At 49.3% G+C, this 14,903-nt stretch overlaps 3 protein-coding genes, 1 long non-coding RNA gene and 3 other non-coding genes across 8 annotated transcripts; 4 read left to right on the top strand and 3 right to left on the bottom strand.

The window, feature by feature from the left end:
- The first annotated feature begins 1,690 nt into the window (after window positions 1-1,690).
- Ndufb10 (NADH:ubiquinone oxidoreductase subunit B10) lies at window positions 1,691-4,157 on the top strand. The gene is made up of 4 exons (XM_055604661.1): window positions 1,691-1,943; window positions 3,454-3,592; window positions 3,745-3,884; window positions 4,011-4,157. The coding sequence occupies exons 1-4, from the start codon at window positions 1,796-1,798 to the stop codon at window positions 4,112-4,114; spliced, it is 531 nt and encodes a 176-aa protein (XP_055460636.1). The 5' UTR covers window positions 1,691-1,795; the 3' UTR covers window positions 4,115-4,157.
- A 76-nt stretch (window positions 4,158-4,233) lies between these two features.
- Rps2 (ribosomal protein S2) lies at window positions 4,234-6,139 on the bottom strand. 2 transcript variants are annotated; one of them, XM_055604660.1, is made up of 7 exons: window positions 6,107-6,139; window positions 5,773-5,952; window positions 5,604-5,693; window positions 5,353-5,460; window positions 4,769-5,102; window positions 4,456-4,547; window positions 4,234-4,357 (listed from the first exon to the last, which is right to left on the bottom strand). In XM_055604660.1, the coding sequence occupies exons 2-7, from the start codon at window positions 5,947-5,949 to the stop codon at window positions 4,277-4,279; spliced, it is 882 nt and encodes a 293-aa protein (XP_055460635.1). In that variant the 5' UTR covers window positions 5,950-5,952; window positions 6,107-6,139; the 3' UTR covers window positions 4,234-4,276. The 2 variants fall into 2 exon arrangements, with proteins under 2 accessions (XP_055460635.1, XP_055460633.1); XM_055604658.1 differs by having other exon boundaries at window positions 6,117-6,135.
- LOC129674731 (small nucleolar RNA SNORA64/SNORA10 family) lies at window positions 4,611-4,748 on the bottom strand. Its single transcript, XR_008719835.1, has one exon. It is a non-coding gene; the product is annotated as a small nucleolar RNA SNORA64/SNORA10 family (small nucleolar RNA).
- On the bottom strand, window positions 5,167-5,300 carry LOC129674730 (small nucleolar RNA SNORA64/SNORA10 family). The gene has a single exon (XR_008719833.1). It is a non-coding gene; the product is annotated as a small nucleolar RNA SNORA64/SNORA10 family (small nucleolar RNA).
- Window positions 6,140-6,253: 114 nt separating the features above from the next.
- Window positions 6,254-6,721, top strand: LOC129674581 (uncharacterized). Its single transcript, XR_008719810.1, has 2 exons — window positions 6,254-6,378; window positions 6,627-6,721. It is a non-coding gene; the product is annotated as an uncharacterized LOC129674581 (long non-coding RNA).
- Window positions 6,432-6,559, top strand: LOC129674746 (small nucleolar RNA ACA64). Its single transcript, XR_008719843.1, has one exon. It is a non-coding gene; the product is annotated as a small nucleolar RNA ACA64 (small nucleolar RNA).
- Window positions 6,722-8,243: 1,522 nt separating the features above from the next.
- On the top strand, window positions 8,244-9,764 carry Rnf151 (ring finger protein 151). The gene is made up of 4 exons (XM_055604390.1): window positions 8,244-8,255; window positions 8,320-8,465; window positions 8,796-8,892; window positions 9,294-9,764. The coding sequence occupies exons 1-4, from the start codon at window positions 8,244-8,246 to the stop codon at window positions 9,762-9,764; spliced, it is 726 nt and encodes a 241-aa protein (XP_055460365.1).
- Window positions 9,765-14,903: the final 5,139 nt, after the last annotated feature.

Raw genomic sequence — 14,903 nt, 5'->3', positions numbered from 1 at the left:
CCTATAAGTAAGCCCCTAAGGCATTTCTTGATTAAAAACTAATGTAGGAGGCTCCACTGTGGGTGATACCAGGTTCTATGAGAAAGCAGGCTGACTCAGCCTTGAAGAGCAAGCCAGTGAGCAGCATTTTTTCAAGGCCTCAACTTCAGTTTCTTTCTTTTGTTCTTTTGTTGTTGTTGTTTTGTGGGGTTTTTTTTTTTTGGAGGGGGGGTTCTTTGTGTAGCCTTGCTGTCCTGGAACTAACTTTGTAGATCAGGCTGGCCTCAAACTCACAGATATCCACCTGCCTCTGCCTCCTGAGTGCTGGGATTAAAGGTGTGTGCCACCATCACCAGGCTTTTTCCTTTTTTTTTAATTAAAATTTATTTTATGTGTATGGGTGTTTTGCCTGCATGTATGTCTGTGCTCCACCTGTATACCTGGTGTCCTTGAAGGCTAGAAAAGGTCATCGGATTCCCTGGAGCTGGAGTTATAGACAGTTATGAACCACCGTGTGAGTGGCGGGCATCAAACCCAGGTCCTTGGGAAGTCTTCTCAACTGATAAACCATCTCTCCAGCTCTTTCTTTTTCTTTTGAGAAAAGGTCTCATATTATAGCCCATCTGGCCTTGAACTCGTGGCAATCCTCCTGCCTCAGTCAAAATGGCAAGCTTATATGCATAAACCTATATAAATGGCTGGTCTTGAACTTCTGAATTCAAATGATCATCCCAATGCAGTTCATTGTGTAGCTCCAACTACAGGTCTGTGCCACTGTGCCCTGGATATATATCTTTTCTCTCTCTCTTTCTCTCTCTCTCTCTCTCTCTCTCTCTCTCTCTCTCTCTCTCTCGACAATATTTCTCAGTGTAGCCTTGGCTCTCCTGGAGCTCAGAGTTCCACCTGCCTTTGCTCCCAAGAACTAAGATTATTTTCTCTATCCCAAGAGTCTATTGTTACAGGATCAAGGTTCTGTAGTTGTAGAATTACTGAATCCACTAAGCTCAAGATGTTCCTCCAGGATAGTGATTTTGCATTAGATACATTCTATGCTACCAACATGTTGATTTTTGGGTCTGAGTTAGCTGTCATAAGCTGATGTTTGTGTAATACTGGATTGTGGTAAGTCTGTGCAACTGATAAATTCTATATTCTTAGTCCCCAATTCTGGCAGGAGGGGACCAGCACCTAGATGGCAGAAGTGAGGATTTCCACTTCCCAGGCTGCAAAACCAGGTTCTAAACTGTACTGTCCAGTACAGTCCTGGACAGTGGACAACTCAGAGCAAAAGAGCTCAGGACCAGAACAGGACCCCCAGAAGCTCTCTGTGCCTAGGATAGGAGACCCTTTTTCCTCATTGACCACAGGGACAAGCTCAGCCTCTTCGGAGAAGCCCCAGGTTCACTGGCACCCACAAGCCCATGAGGGACCTGGGCAGAGCCCAGAGCAGGCCAGACCAGAATGGCTTCCTGGAGTAGTGAGGGCGTTTGGTGTTTCTATTAGTCGTTGAATTGTGTGCTCTTGCCAAGCCGTTTTCACCTCGTTCCCTGCTATCTTAGCCGGTAGGTCACAGCAAAGCCTTGCAAGGCATCTGGTAATCTCTGTCCAACTAAACCGGGATGCCACGGTGCCTTGAGAACCACAAGGGGGCGCCCGAGAGGCGAGGTACGATCCCGTGGTGCCTCGCGGCTGCCCACTGCGCAGACGCAGCTGCCGCCTTTCCGCGCAGGCGTAGAGGTCTCCGCGTCCTTAGCGGGCCGAGCTGGTCCAGACGCGGAGTGAGTTGCAAGGTCGACCCGGAGGTCCTGCTTAAGCTATGCCGGACTCTTGGGACAAGGATGTGTACCCCGAGCCCCCGCGCCGCACACCGGCTCCGTCGCCGCAAACCTCGCTCCCCAACCCTATCACCTACCTGACGAAGGCCTATGAACTCGTCGTGGACCGGCCCGTGACCCTCGTGAGAGGTACAGGGTCTAGGATTCCGCCCGCTCAGTGGAGATTCCGGTACCCTACGGATCCCACGTCTAGTTCCCGCCCCCTAGACTACCGCCCCTGGACACGTCGCTGTCCCGCACCCAAAGACCCCGAGTCCAAATCGTGTCTTAACCTCCCCAATGCACCTAGGACACCCTCTGCCTTATCCGAGACACCCAGAAACGCCCAAGGGTTTTGCAGCCACTGTGGCAAGGGAAAGTATTGGTCTAGGGATTGTAAATCCAAAAGGGATATACAAGTTAACCTCTTGCCACTGGGGGGAATCATCACCTCCTTTTGTTTCCCCGCTGCACTCCATATCACTTCCCAGGACCTCCCGTCGCCCCTGCTGCACCGTGGGATAACCCACTTTTTCCGGGGACTGGCCCCTGTTCATAATTCTTTATGCTCTCAGCGGAATCCCCACTACTGTCGACCCTGGTCGCTCTTTTAAGCGGTGGTAGTCGGAATCCTGGCGGTGGCGCACGCCTTTAATCCCAGCGCTGGGAAGACTGAGGCAGGTGAATCTTTGGGTACGAGGCCAGCCCGGTCTACATAGCAAGTCTCATGATAGCCAAGGCCACTCAGGGAAACCCTGTCTCTAAAACAAAACAAATACAAAAAACTGGTAGTGGTCGGGAAGGCAAGGCCCTGTCCTTGGTGTGTGCAGTTGCTGGTCAATAAGTCCTTGTTGAAATAGGCTATTTGCAATCCATCTGCATGGTCAGGGTGGTCATCCTTCTCTTTGGGCCAGTTTCATTCGTGCAAAGGGGTGTTTTAAATGGCTATGCTCTTTATCCCTGCTCCCAGAGAATGGACCATTCAGCCCTTGGTCCTGTTTGCCAGAATGGTGAGCAGCCCAGAATCATGTTGGACTCTTCGTCCGGTCAATTAAGCAGCTCATTTATCCAGCATTTGGGGTGCAGAGCATGCTTAAGTGATTTGTTTTTCTCTCCTCTAAGTGTTGAGCTGATTTCAGTGGCTTCTTTGTGAGACAGCATGTTCAGTGTTGTCCAGGTCAACATAGCAAATACCTTTGTCAGCTTCCTAGTGGCTTGGTTTACAGACACACGTCACTGCCCCTGGCTTACAGGTGGTCCTTGGATTAGGAAGGTAGTCCCAGGTGCATTACTGCAGTAAAGTCACCTCCATTTTGGAGGCATCTTATAATGCCTGGATGTCTGCACCCTGTGCTATTTTAACTTACCAGTGGAAAACATTGGGTCCTATTACCGAATTCCTAATGGAGCCTCGTCTACTCAAACTCTGGGTGCTGTGGGCCCAACTATATTAATTCTCAGCAGAGTATGTCTGTTCTATAAAGACCTGCCCTGTAAGGTAGGGGCCCAAGGTGAGATGTCATGCAACTGAAGGTGGTAGCTGTCAACCACTGTAGCCAGTCCTTCATTGACTGTTTCTGTAAAAGCTTGGAACTTTATATAGACACCTAACCTAAGGCTGTATGAGCTCACTGGCCATTGATTTTTGGTGTTTTCACAGAATTTATTGAGAAACAGCACGCCAAAAACCGAACCTACTACTACCACCGACAGTATCGTCGTGTGCCAGACATCACAGAATGCAAAGAGGGTGACGTCTTGTGTATCTTTGAGGCTGAGATGCAGTGGAGAAGGGACTAGTAAGTGAGCAGCAGGGAACACAGACTTTGTGCCACAGGGTGGCCTTATCCAGTGTACCTGCACATCCTCCTGGAGAAAGACTCCTGAGCTGAGACAGGCTTGTATCCTTTCAAAACCTTGAGATAGGTATTTCTATCCCTTGTGCTTTCAGCAAAGTTGACCAGGAAATCCTCAACATCATTCAGGAGAGGTTTAAGGCTTGTCAGCAGAGGGAAGGAGAAAGTGCAACCCAGAATTGTGCCAAGGAATTGGAGCAGTTCACGCAGGTGGCTAAAGCCTACCATGACCGCTGTAAGTAACTCAGCCTTATTAAAACCCTGTCTTCTCGGTTGTGCATAGCTGTGGGTCAGCACTGGGACTTTCTTGCCCCAAATACCTGTGCATGTGACAAACCCTCCATGCCCCATCTTTCTCCAGACTTTGACCTGGGAGCCTATTGTTCTGCCAGAAAGTGCCTGGCAAAGCAGAAGCAGAGGATGCTGCAAGAGAGGAAGGCTGCTAAAGAGGCTGCTGCTGCGTAAGATTCCAGCTACAAGAATTCTTGAAATAAAATGATAGACTGCACATGGCCTGTTTCTGGTGTCCACTAAATGCTGAGATGTGAGTCTGGGGGATACAGACAAAAAAAAAAAAAAAACACTAACAGATTTAATTCACTTTATTTTTCTTGTATAAAAAAACCCTTATGTGGTAGCCACAGCTGGAGCCTGGGTCCTCTGAACAGAGACTCTGGTGTGGGTTTTCACAAGATGATCAGTGAATTCCTAAAAAGAGAAGCATGACATATTGGTACAATATGCACCCCAACTCTTAGCTAAGAGTTAATTTAAAGGCAGCCAACAGACCAAGCTGACCAGCATACCTGATAAGGAGACTTGGTGAACACAGTCTCTTTCCAAAGGTCAGGGGTCAGGTAGCTATAAGTCTTGGAGATGGCATCAAAGGTGGCCTTGGCTGAAAAAACAGTAAAGAGGGTTAGTGGCTTGACTTAAGGATAAAAAGCGCTGCCCAGCAAGGAGCTGTTGCACTCCTAGGAACAGAGAAGCCACTTTGGGGCAAGTCTGCCGTGCATTAGGAGGGCCAATCCCCCCCCCCCCCCTTAAAAATATGCCAACCACACACTGGGCCCGTGTAATCCAGCGGAGCCGAGAGGCTGGCAACTATGAGCTACCTACCAAAGTTGCCCAGGGTGGCAGTGCAGCCCCTGGCTGATGTGTAGCAGTCATCAATACCGGCCATCATCAGTAGCTTCTTGGGCACAGGAGCAGAGACAATGCCAGTGCCTCTGGGGGCAGGGATAAGACGCACCAAAACAGAGCCACAGCGGCCTGTCACCTTGCACGGAACAGTGTGGGGTTTGCCAATCTTGTTGCCCCAATAGCCTCTTCGCACAGGGACGATGGAAAGCTTGGCCAAGATGATGGCTCCTCGGATGGCAGTGGCTACCTCCTTGGAACACTTAACACCAAGACCAACGTGACCATTGTAGTCCCCAATAGCGACAAAAGCCTGTGAAAAGACTTAGGTGAAATGGCTGGCTGGTGGTACCTTACACCAGCACATCCCAACCAGAACCTGTGGTGTTCCACTAGGCAAGAGAGGCCACTGTAAGGCCAATCCAAGGCACTTGAGGAACTCATTTTCTCTCTCTCCCCGTACGAAAGTCACACGGGCAATACCTAGTGTAACTATGCAGAGTGAGAGAGTTTTGCTCACCCCATTGTTTAAGCAGTTCCACCTTGCCAAGTAAATACAATACCTTGAACCTGGTCCGCTGGCCAGCCCGTGTCTGCTTCTGCACTGGCATGATTTTTAGTACCTCATCCTTTAGGGATGCACCCAGGAAAAAGTCGATAATCTCAGATTCCTAGAACAAATTTGTGGGAAATGTTAATTTGTTAACTATCAGCAGGCAAGAGTTGGTCTTTTACTCAACCCTGACAACTTATGTGGCAGCACACACGACACAACGTCCCGCCCAAACATTTCTGCACGGAGGCTTTCTTGTACCTTAATGGGCAGGGAGAACAGATAGATCTCCTCCAAGGACTTTATCTTCATGTCCTTAACCAGGCGGCCCAGCTTGGTGACAGGGATCCACTGCAGGAAGACACCAGTCAAAGGGCTGCCTCTGCGTCCGGTGCACGGGCAGCCCGCCCTGCCCGCGGCCCGGACCTACCTCCTTGTCTTCGGCTTTACCGCCACGAGCCCCGCGGCCCCGGCCACGCCCACGGCCCCGACCACGACCGCGGCCCCTAAGACCGCTGCCGAACCCTCCGCGGAAGCCGCCGCGGCCTCCTAGTCCTGGGCCGCCGGGCCCTCCCGGCCCTCCGGCTGCACCGGCGTCATCCGCCATTTGCTACAGAGACAAAAGAGAAACAGAAAGCACTGAGCAGACCCCTAGACTGTGCGAACGCTCGGAGCTCCGGAACGGGACGGTCCTCTGAAGGGTGTCTCCGTCCGGATGTCCACGGATTACCACAGGCCGGAGAGCAAGGCCGTGATCCACTCACGCAGACTCACGTGTTTTCCCGAAGAAGAAGAAGACCGAGGCCGTGCGGAAGGGAGTTTTTATAGTGCACCAAGAACCGCGAGATCTCGACTGCTCACCCGCAGGCGGTGATTGGCTGCGTCTTGTTCCGCCCCCGCCACGCTCTGTTTGCGCCTGCGCACCTCCCTTCCCTGAAGCCGCTCCTTACCCCGGACTAGGTGGGGCTATAAATGTTCGGGCTGGCCACACTTGGTCCTCCGGGGAGTACTCCACGCGTGTTGTCGCTCTGCTCGGGTAAGTTGCTCATCGGCCTCTTGCTGCGTACGCTGTTGACCCGGTTAGTGGGCGTTCGTTGAAAATCATCCTCGGCGTTGGCTTGTGGCCGGAGGTGAGATTCGGCGCCCAGAGCCACAGGGGCCTCAGCTCACCGCCCGCTGCCCCAGTGTGGGAGGGTGAAACCCAGGCCCCTACATTCCGGATCGCCGCGCCGCTCCGGCCCGCCGGCTTGTGGCAGCGATCCTAACCACGTCATTTCTTCGCAGGTTCCACTGGATTTGGAGGTCTTCGTAACCGCCGCCTCGTTCGAGAATATGGCAGGGTCCGGGTTTTTCCCTCAAATAAAATGATTTAACTTAAATTGTCGTGTGTGTATGTTTTTGGAGGGTTTCCAGCAGTCAGCATCTGGGTATCCAAGGGAAGCAGAGCCTTGTGATTTCGGGGCCACCTTTTTTTTTTTTTTTTTTTTTTTGAGACTGGTTCTTGGCTCTAAGAAGGAGTCTACTTAAGCCTTTCAAACGTGGTCTACAAAAACAGTTCCAGGCCAGCCAAGGTGACAATAGCGAGACCCTATTTCAATACAAAATAGGATCACAGGGCTAGAGATGGCTCAGCTGTTAAGAGGATCTAACTCCAGCTCTTACAGCTCTGGCATCCAAGCTCACCCACATTCCAGACATAACTACATGTGGTTAAAAAAATTTTTAAAAGATGACTACCTAGACTAAAGCAAACTTGCAGGAGTGCGTTAGCATTGTTTTTTCCCAAATGGGGCACCATCGATGACCAAGGTATATGGTCCCACTGAGGTTCAGCCTACTGAGCACATGTGGCCCCATAAAATTCAGAGCTGCGCCTGCCTGGGTTGGCATTAAAGTCATGAGGCAAGCTATACTCCAGCACTGCCTGGCTAAAAGGGAGACTTGAATGTCAGCAGCTCCATTACTGTAACCTCAGTCTCTTGTATTCTGTAGCCACTATGACCTCTGTACCAATATGGAGACCATATTATGCCCAAAGGGGAAAAAAGTACACTACAACCTGGATACCACAGTTTACTCAAGAGCTTTCTTAAAGATTTGTTGAAAACCCTGGGGGCTTTTCACAGGATGGGCCTCCTGCTTATAGGACATGGTCTTGGGGAAATGATAGTGGAGGAAGCAGCAAGCCCCTGTGATCCTGCTGGTTTTGGGGATCGAGGTCCTAAAGACTTGGTTCTCTTGCTTAGGAATCAGGAGTCAATCACAACCAAGGCAAGGGAGAGAATCCAAGGCGACTGAGTTGAGGCTACCTTACCACTCACCTTCAGAGTAAAGCAAGGTGGGCTCTGGCCCAGAGCTGTGATTGGCCTAAGCCGGACAATGCCACTGTGATGTCGGTCCACATGTGCTATGAAATGGAGGCTTCGGAGGCCTTGCTCTCAGTGGAGCTGCCGTGCAGACACAGATCATGGTGAGCCTCTGGCCTCTTTCCACCAGCTCTGAGATTTGTACTCAATTCCAGACAGCTACCCAGCTGTCTAGAAACAGATCCTATCCCTGAGAATGGATGACAGTCACTTTGTGGGACAATGAAGCTTTTCAGAAAAGCTTTTCAGCTTTTAACTCTAACTAATGCAGCCTAGAAGTGGGTGGTGACCCCTCCAGGCTCTCCACTTAGTTTTTTTTTGGTTGGTTGGTTGGTTGGTTGGTTGGTTGATTGATTGAGACAGGGTTTCTCTGTGTAGCCTTGACTGTTCTGGACTCGTTTTGTAGACCAGGCTGGCCTCGAATTCACAGAGATCCACCTGCTGCTACCTCCCAGTGTGCCCACCGCATCTGGCTTATGAGTTTCTTTATATACCCTGGCCCACTATCAAAAGATTGCCAAGGTATCTTGCTGGTATGAGTGCCTGGGTAAAGGGGCTTGGAGGCTGGTCCCACCCTGGCCTTGACCTTAACATCAAGCTTGCCTTTGCAGAGTGGTGGGTACGATCTCAACCTCTTTGCCAGCCCTCCTGACTGCAACTTCCTGTGTTCTGTCTGCCATGGGGTTCTCAAGAGGCCAATGAGGTTGCCATGCGGTCACATCTTCTGCAAAAAGTGCATCTTCCAGTGGCTAGCCAGGTGCCATTGGGAATACAGGAGGGTGGGCCTGAGGCCGGGGCCCAGTTCCTATGGCCAGTGGGAAAGTCTGCCAAAAGCTGGGCTCCAATGGCTCTGAGACTCAGCTGCAAAATCTGGGACACTAAGCCTGTGTGTGCAGTTGCTCCCTGGTGTCTGAAATCCCCAGCCTCAGCTTGGGAGCCAAAAGCTCACTGTAATACTCCCTTTATGCCACCTCCTGCTGGAAAGGGAAGGACTAGCTGGGTCACCTAATGGAGACTTGCTCTGCCTGGCTTATGACTTCCACCTGTCCCCTTCCGCTTCCAACGTCATACCATGCCCTTCCTCTAGACAAAACACCTGTCCCTGCTGTAGAAAAGAGGTGAAAAGGAGAAAAATGGTCCAAGTGAATAAACTCCGGAAAACCATTGGCCGCCTACAAGTCAAGGTAGCTCTGAGTGTCCATGCCTATCTTTCTGGGGAGAGGGGAGACAGCCCAGAAGAGGTAGCAGGAACAAGTACAGGTTAAAGGTCATAGGGCAGAAGAGTATAAACAATGAGTCTACCACTTGCTGTGTGACTTTAGCAAGCTGCTTATCCTTTCTGAGTCCCTAAGAACCTCAGGTGTAATGTGGGGATTATAAACGATCTTCAACGATGAAGTGCCGTTACTCTTCAGCCCTCTAACATTTCAAAATAGAGAAACTTGGAACCACAAACGCTTAGGAGGCTTCAGAGTTCACTTGTTTCATAGTCAGTGGCTATCATAGGTTAGGGATTACAATGGGAGCCCCAGCTACGAATGCCTAACTTAGTTTAATTCATACTGAGCTTTCTCATACTTTCTAGTGCAAGAACGCTGCAGCTGGGTGCTTGGTGACCTGCCCCCTGGCTCATCGCAAAGGGCACCAGGACTCATGCCCCTTCGAGCTGATGGCCTGCCCCAATGAGGGCTGCACTGCGAGGGTTCTGCGCGGGGTCCTAGATGAGCACCGCCAGCACTGCCAGCAGGGCGGACAGCGGCGCTGCCCCTTAGGCTGTGGGGCCCCTCTGGCTGCCTCGGAGGGTGAGCAACACAACTGCTACCGCGAGCTACGTGACGCTTGGGTCCAGCGCCATGAGCGCAACCGGACCCTGCTGTTGAGCCTGCTGGGGCGTGTGCGCCGGGTGCACCGCACGACCAACCTCATCCGCCGGCAGCTGGCACAGCTGGGCAACTTCCTGGAGGATGACAACCTGCTCCTGAGCGCCTGGGCCCAGGAGACTGAGCTTGCCCCGGAGGCTGAGATGTGGGGTGCGCAGGGTCAAAATGTCTTATAGAGGAGTTAAATAAACTCTGAGCCCAGGCCTGGCCCACCTCACACCACATGTCCTCTGTGTCCTCCATGTGCTCTGTTGTCCTTGTCACCTCTGCAGACCTTAAGCATCAGATACTGGCCTTTGTCCTCTGGACTGTTCTCTCCCCACCTTTTTTTTTTCTGAGACGGGGTTTCTCTGTGTGGCTGTGGCTATGTGCCTCCAACCCTCGATCTCCTAGACTCTTAAGTTCTTTCCCTAGTTGGATCTACCACCGAGTAGTCCCCATCCTGCAAAGCTGTTTTCTTCCTCATAAATTAACCCACTTTTTTCCCCTGTGGCCTTTCTGCACCTTCTTACCAAACTACATAGCTTCCTAGCTGGTAATACAAATGACTCAGAACCCTAAACCAAGAATAGAAGTCAAAGAAATTCGTGTCCTCTTGTTCTTAGTCTCCTCTGCCCTCCCCACAGCCATCCAGCCACCTCTCAACTTAAAGCACCATGTCCAGAAAACTGCAGGCCTCCCAGCTTTACAACTTCAGTTGCTCAGGTGTTGATTTCCCAATGAAAGACTTTAACTACCTAACTTTAAATGGTCCCTTCCTGCCATCCACCAGTGTGAATTTTCTCTCCTCCCTGGCCATCCTACTTGGTCCCTGGAAAATGAGCTATATAAGATCAGGAGTTTTAAACCACGAATAGTGGCACACGTCTCTAGACCCAGCACCCCAGAAGGAGAGGCAAGTGATTTCAAGGCTTGCCTGGTCTACATATGAAATTTTAGGATGGCAGGGGCTACATAGACCTTGTCTCAATAAAAGAAAAGGTTGAGGCAAGATCAGATATCTCAGAGGTTAAGACCACTAGCTGCTCTGAAAGAGGACTCTGTTTTAATCACACTACCCACACAGTGGCTAACATCTGTTACTCCAGTTCCATGGGATCTGATGCCCTCTTTGCGGCTTCTGAGGGCAGGAGGCACACGTGGTACCCAGACATACATGCCAGTGACACACACAAAAAGATGTCTTTGTTTTCTTTTTAAATTTATTTTATGTACATTGGTGATTGACTGCACGTATGTCTGTGTGAAGGTGTTGGATTCCCTGGAACAGGAGTTACAGACAGTTGTGAGCTGCCATGTGGGTTCTTGGAATTCAACCCCAGTCCTCTGGAAGAACAGTCAGTGCTCTTCACTTGCTGAGCCATTTCTCCAGCCCCAACGTCTTTGTTTTCTTTCCTGGCAGTGTCTCACACACAAAACATCTTTGTTCAACAGATACTTGTTTTTTGTTTTGTCTTTTTGAGACAGGGTCTCGTTATACTCTCCTAATTGGCCTAGAACTCTCTTATGTAGGCTGGCCTCAAAATCAGAGAGTCCCCCACTTCTGCCTCCCCAAGTGCTGGGATTGACAGCACGCCTCGTCACATGCAGCCTTATTCCCTCCTTACCAAACTTGGGGATCACAATCTACACTCCAAACCATATTGGGCCACCTATCTTCAATAAGCCTATTTAAAGAGCTAAATTGGAAAGCAGGGAAAAAATTCAATTTAGCCACATTAAAAAGAGCAACAGGACTGGAGAGATGGCTCAGAGGTTAAGAGCACTGCCTGTTCTTCCAAAGGTCCTGAGTTCAATTCCCAGCAACCACATGGTGGTGGCTCATACCATCTATAATGAGATCTGGCGCCCTCTTCTGGTGTGCATGTGTATATGCGAGCAGAATGCTGTATAAATAATAAATCTTTAAAAAAAAAAAAAAGGAACAAAAATCCAGTGAACCCCAAGGCAGTCTTATGGGTCCTGAAGGGAGACCAAAATTTAAGCAGAAGGCCAAGAATATGCAAATCTATGAAATCTCTGTCAAGATTTTGTGGACTGGTTGGCTCAGCATTAAGAGCACTGGCTTGTACTCTGGAGGCCGAAGCAGGTGGATCTCTGTGAGTTCAAGGCCAGCCTGGTCTACCAAACATGTTCTACAATAACCAGGGCTGTTACACAGAGAAACCCCGTCTTGAAAAAAAAAAAAATCAAAACAAGGCATTGGCTGATCTTCTAGAGGACCTGGGTTTGATTCCTAGCACTCACGTGGCTTGCTAACAGCATGTGTAGCTCTAGTTCCAGCGGACTCTGCTTTCCTCTGGATTCCTCAGGCATGCTCATGGTTGCACAGACATAGATGCAAACACCCACACAGAAACAGAAAAAACGTCTTTTTAAAAGGTGTGGCCCCTCCAATTATTGACCCACCATTATATAAGGTGCTCTGACAATTTTTTAGAGCTGTGAAATCTCTTTCCAGAAGATGAGCTCCTCCTCTGGAGTCTAGTTCTAGGTAGTCCTGGCTGTCCTAGAACTCACTATGAGAACAGGTTGGACTCAAACTCACCCAGCTCCTCTTCCAAGTGCCACGAGTATCTCTTGATTTCTTTCCTGTGTGTGAATGCTTTGCCTTGCATGTTTGCATGTGAGCCATGTGCATTCCTGATGCCCTAAGAAGTCAGAAGAGGTCACTGGCTACCCTGGAAATGTAGTTACGGATGTTTGTGGGTCACCATGTGAGTGCTTGGAATCAAAGCCAGGTCCTCTTCAAGAACAAGCGCTCTAAACTGCTGAGCCATCTCTCCAGCCACGACATGCATCTTTTTTTAGAATACTTTCATTTCTGTGAGGAACTAAGAGTTAGACAGATTCCACGATACGCAGACAGGGAAAGCAAGTGTGACTAGGTAATAAGGATTGCATTAGTTAGGGTTCTCTAGAGGAACAGAACTTACAGAATACATACATATATATATATATATATATATACATACATATAGTATATATACATATATATGATTTATTAGAATGGCTTACAGGCTGTAGTGGAGCTGGTACACATGGCTGTCTACCAATGAAAGGTCCAAGAAGCCAGTAGTTTTTCAGTCCATGAGGCTGGCTATCTCAGCTGGTTTTCAGTAGACAGCAGAATCCTGAAGAAGCCAGTGAAGAAAGCGACTGGCCGAGTGAGAGTGAGGGTGAGGGTAACCAGGCAGAGAGCAAGCTTCCTTCTTCCATGTCCTTTAGGTAGGCTGCCAGCTGATGTGGCCCAGAGTAAAGGTGGATCTTCCTACCTCAAAAGATCCTGATTAACAAAGTGTCTTCGCACCTCATAAGATCCAGATTAAAAGAGGGTATTCACAGCTGGCTGGTGATTATGGCAGTTGCACCCCTTTGATCCCAGCACTTGGGAGGCAGAGGCAGGCAGATCTCTGTGAGTTTGAGTCCAGCCTGGTCTACAGAGCAGTTCTAGAATAGCCAGGGCTACACAGAGAAACTGTATCTTGAAAAACCAGACGACAACCAAGAATAACCATGACAAGGGTACTGAACTTCCAATATGGTGGCTAACTTCTTCCTCACTCTCCTGCCCTGGCAGTTTAAAACAAAGGTCTTTTGGACACCCCCTCCCCCGACTTCTGTGTAATCCTGGCTGTCTTGGAACTCTCTGTAGTCTAGTCTTCAGTGGTCTCAAACTCAGAGATCCCAGCTGCCCCTGCCTCCTGAGTGCTGGGATTAAGGGCATGAACCATCACCACTGGTTTGGTCTTAGAGACTTTTTCACGTGCCAGTAAGGTCCCTGAGAATGGACTGGCTCAACAAGTTCAAGCCTGGGTCAGCTTGACACAACAGTTGTGGCCTAATCAGCCATCCTGCTTTTCTTCAAAGCACCAACTCTAAATTAGGGGATGAAAGGCCCTTCAGAGACTTTAAAAACTCTGGGCTTTCAGGAAGCTGGGTTTTGGTCTTCTGAGTGCCTCTTCTGCACTGTAGGGGGTCTTTATGCCTGCTGTACGTATGTCTCCTCACCGTTCATAAAGATCTTTCTTCACCTGCTTATTCTGTCTGGTCCTATTTGCTGTTTGTTTGTTCGTTTTTTTAGATTTTTTTATTTATTAATTATACCACATTCTGCCTGCATGTGTGTCTGCGCACCAGATCACATTATAGATGGTTGTGAGCCACCATGTGGGTGCTGGGAATTGAACTCGGGACCTTTGGAAGAACAGCCAGTGTTCTTAACCTGAGCCATCTCTCCAGCCCCTATTTGCTGTTTTTGAGATTTCTCTGCTGTCATCTGTTGCACTTGAGGTGTTTCCCCCCTCCTCCACCTTTTAATTCTTTTATTGACAGAGAAAATGAATCTGATTAAGACCCCTAGATGGTAACATATGCCAGGTACCTGCTGAGGGCCAAAAGAACCATTTCCAAAAACATTTAATTAAAAAAAAAAAAAAAGGCATTTGAGATAGGTTTTCACTACATAGCCCTGGTTGACTTGAAACTCATTTCGTAGACCAAGCCAGAGAGATCTGTTTGTCTCCGCCTTCTGAATACGGGGCTTAAAGGCACGACCAACCTGTGCGCAGGCCAAAAGCATTTAAAAAAATCCCAGTTAAGATAAAAAGCCTGGAGGTTGGGGAGATGGCTCAGAGGTTAAGAGTACGGGCTGCTCTTTTAGAGGTCCCGAGTTCAATTTCCGGCAACCACATGGTGGCTCTCATAACCACCTATAGTGAGATCTGATGCCCTCTTCTGGCATGCAGGCTGAACATTGTATACATAATAAATAAATCTTAAAAACAAATAAATAAATAAAAAGATAAAAGGCCTGGAGCCAGGCGCGGTGGCGCACGCCCATAACCCCAGCACTCGGGGAGGCAGAGACAGGCAGATCTCTGTGAGTTCAAGGCCAGCCTGGTCTACAAAGCTAGTCCAGGACAGCCAAGGCTACAATGAGGAACCCTGTCTCCAAAAACAAACAAACAAACAAAAAAGGTTAAAGGCCAGGTAGTAGGGCGGTGGTGGCACACCCCTTTAGTCCCGGCAAAGGCAGAGGCAGATCTCTGTGAGTTTGAAGACAGCCGGCTCTGCACAGCAAGTTCCAAGACAGCCAAGGCTACAAGTAGATACCGTGTCTTGGAAACCGAAAAGAAAAAAAAAGAATTAAAATAACAGTAAACAAACTAAAATAGTAAATTAATAACCATTAAAATGCAAGACATTCAACAACGTAGCCACTGCCAGCCTCTGGGCTCGGAACCGCCTTCCATTTCCGCTCCTGGTCGCAGAAGCCGGTACCCACAATAACTATGTCTCCCGCGCGCGTGGTG

Source organism: Psammomys obesus, unplaced genomic scaffold (genome assembly GCF_907164565.1).
Source record: "Psammomys obesus unplaced genomic scaffold, mPsaObe1.curated_primary_1811, whole genome shotgun sequence".
Classification (NCBI taxonomy): domain Eukaryota; kingdom Metazoa; phylum Chordata; class Mammalia; order Rodentia; family Muridae; genus Psammomys; species Psammomys obesus.
Note: the sequence above shows the minus strand (reverse complement) of the source record. Positions and strands in the feature narration are given on the sequence as shown.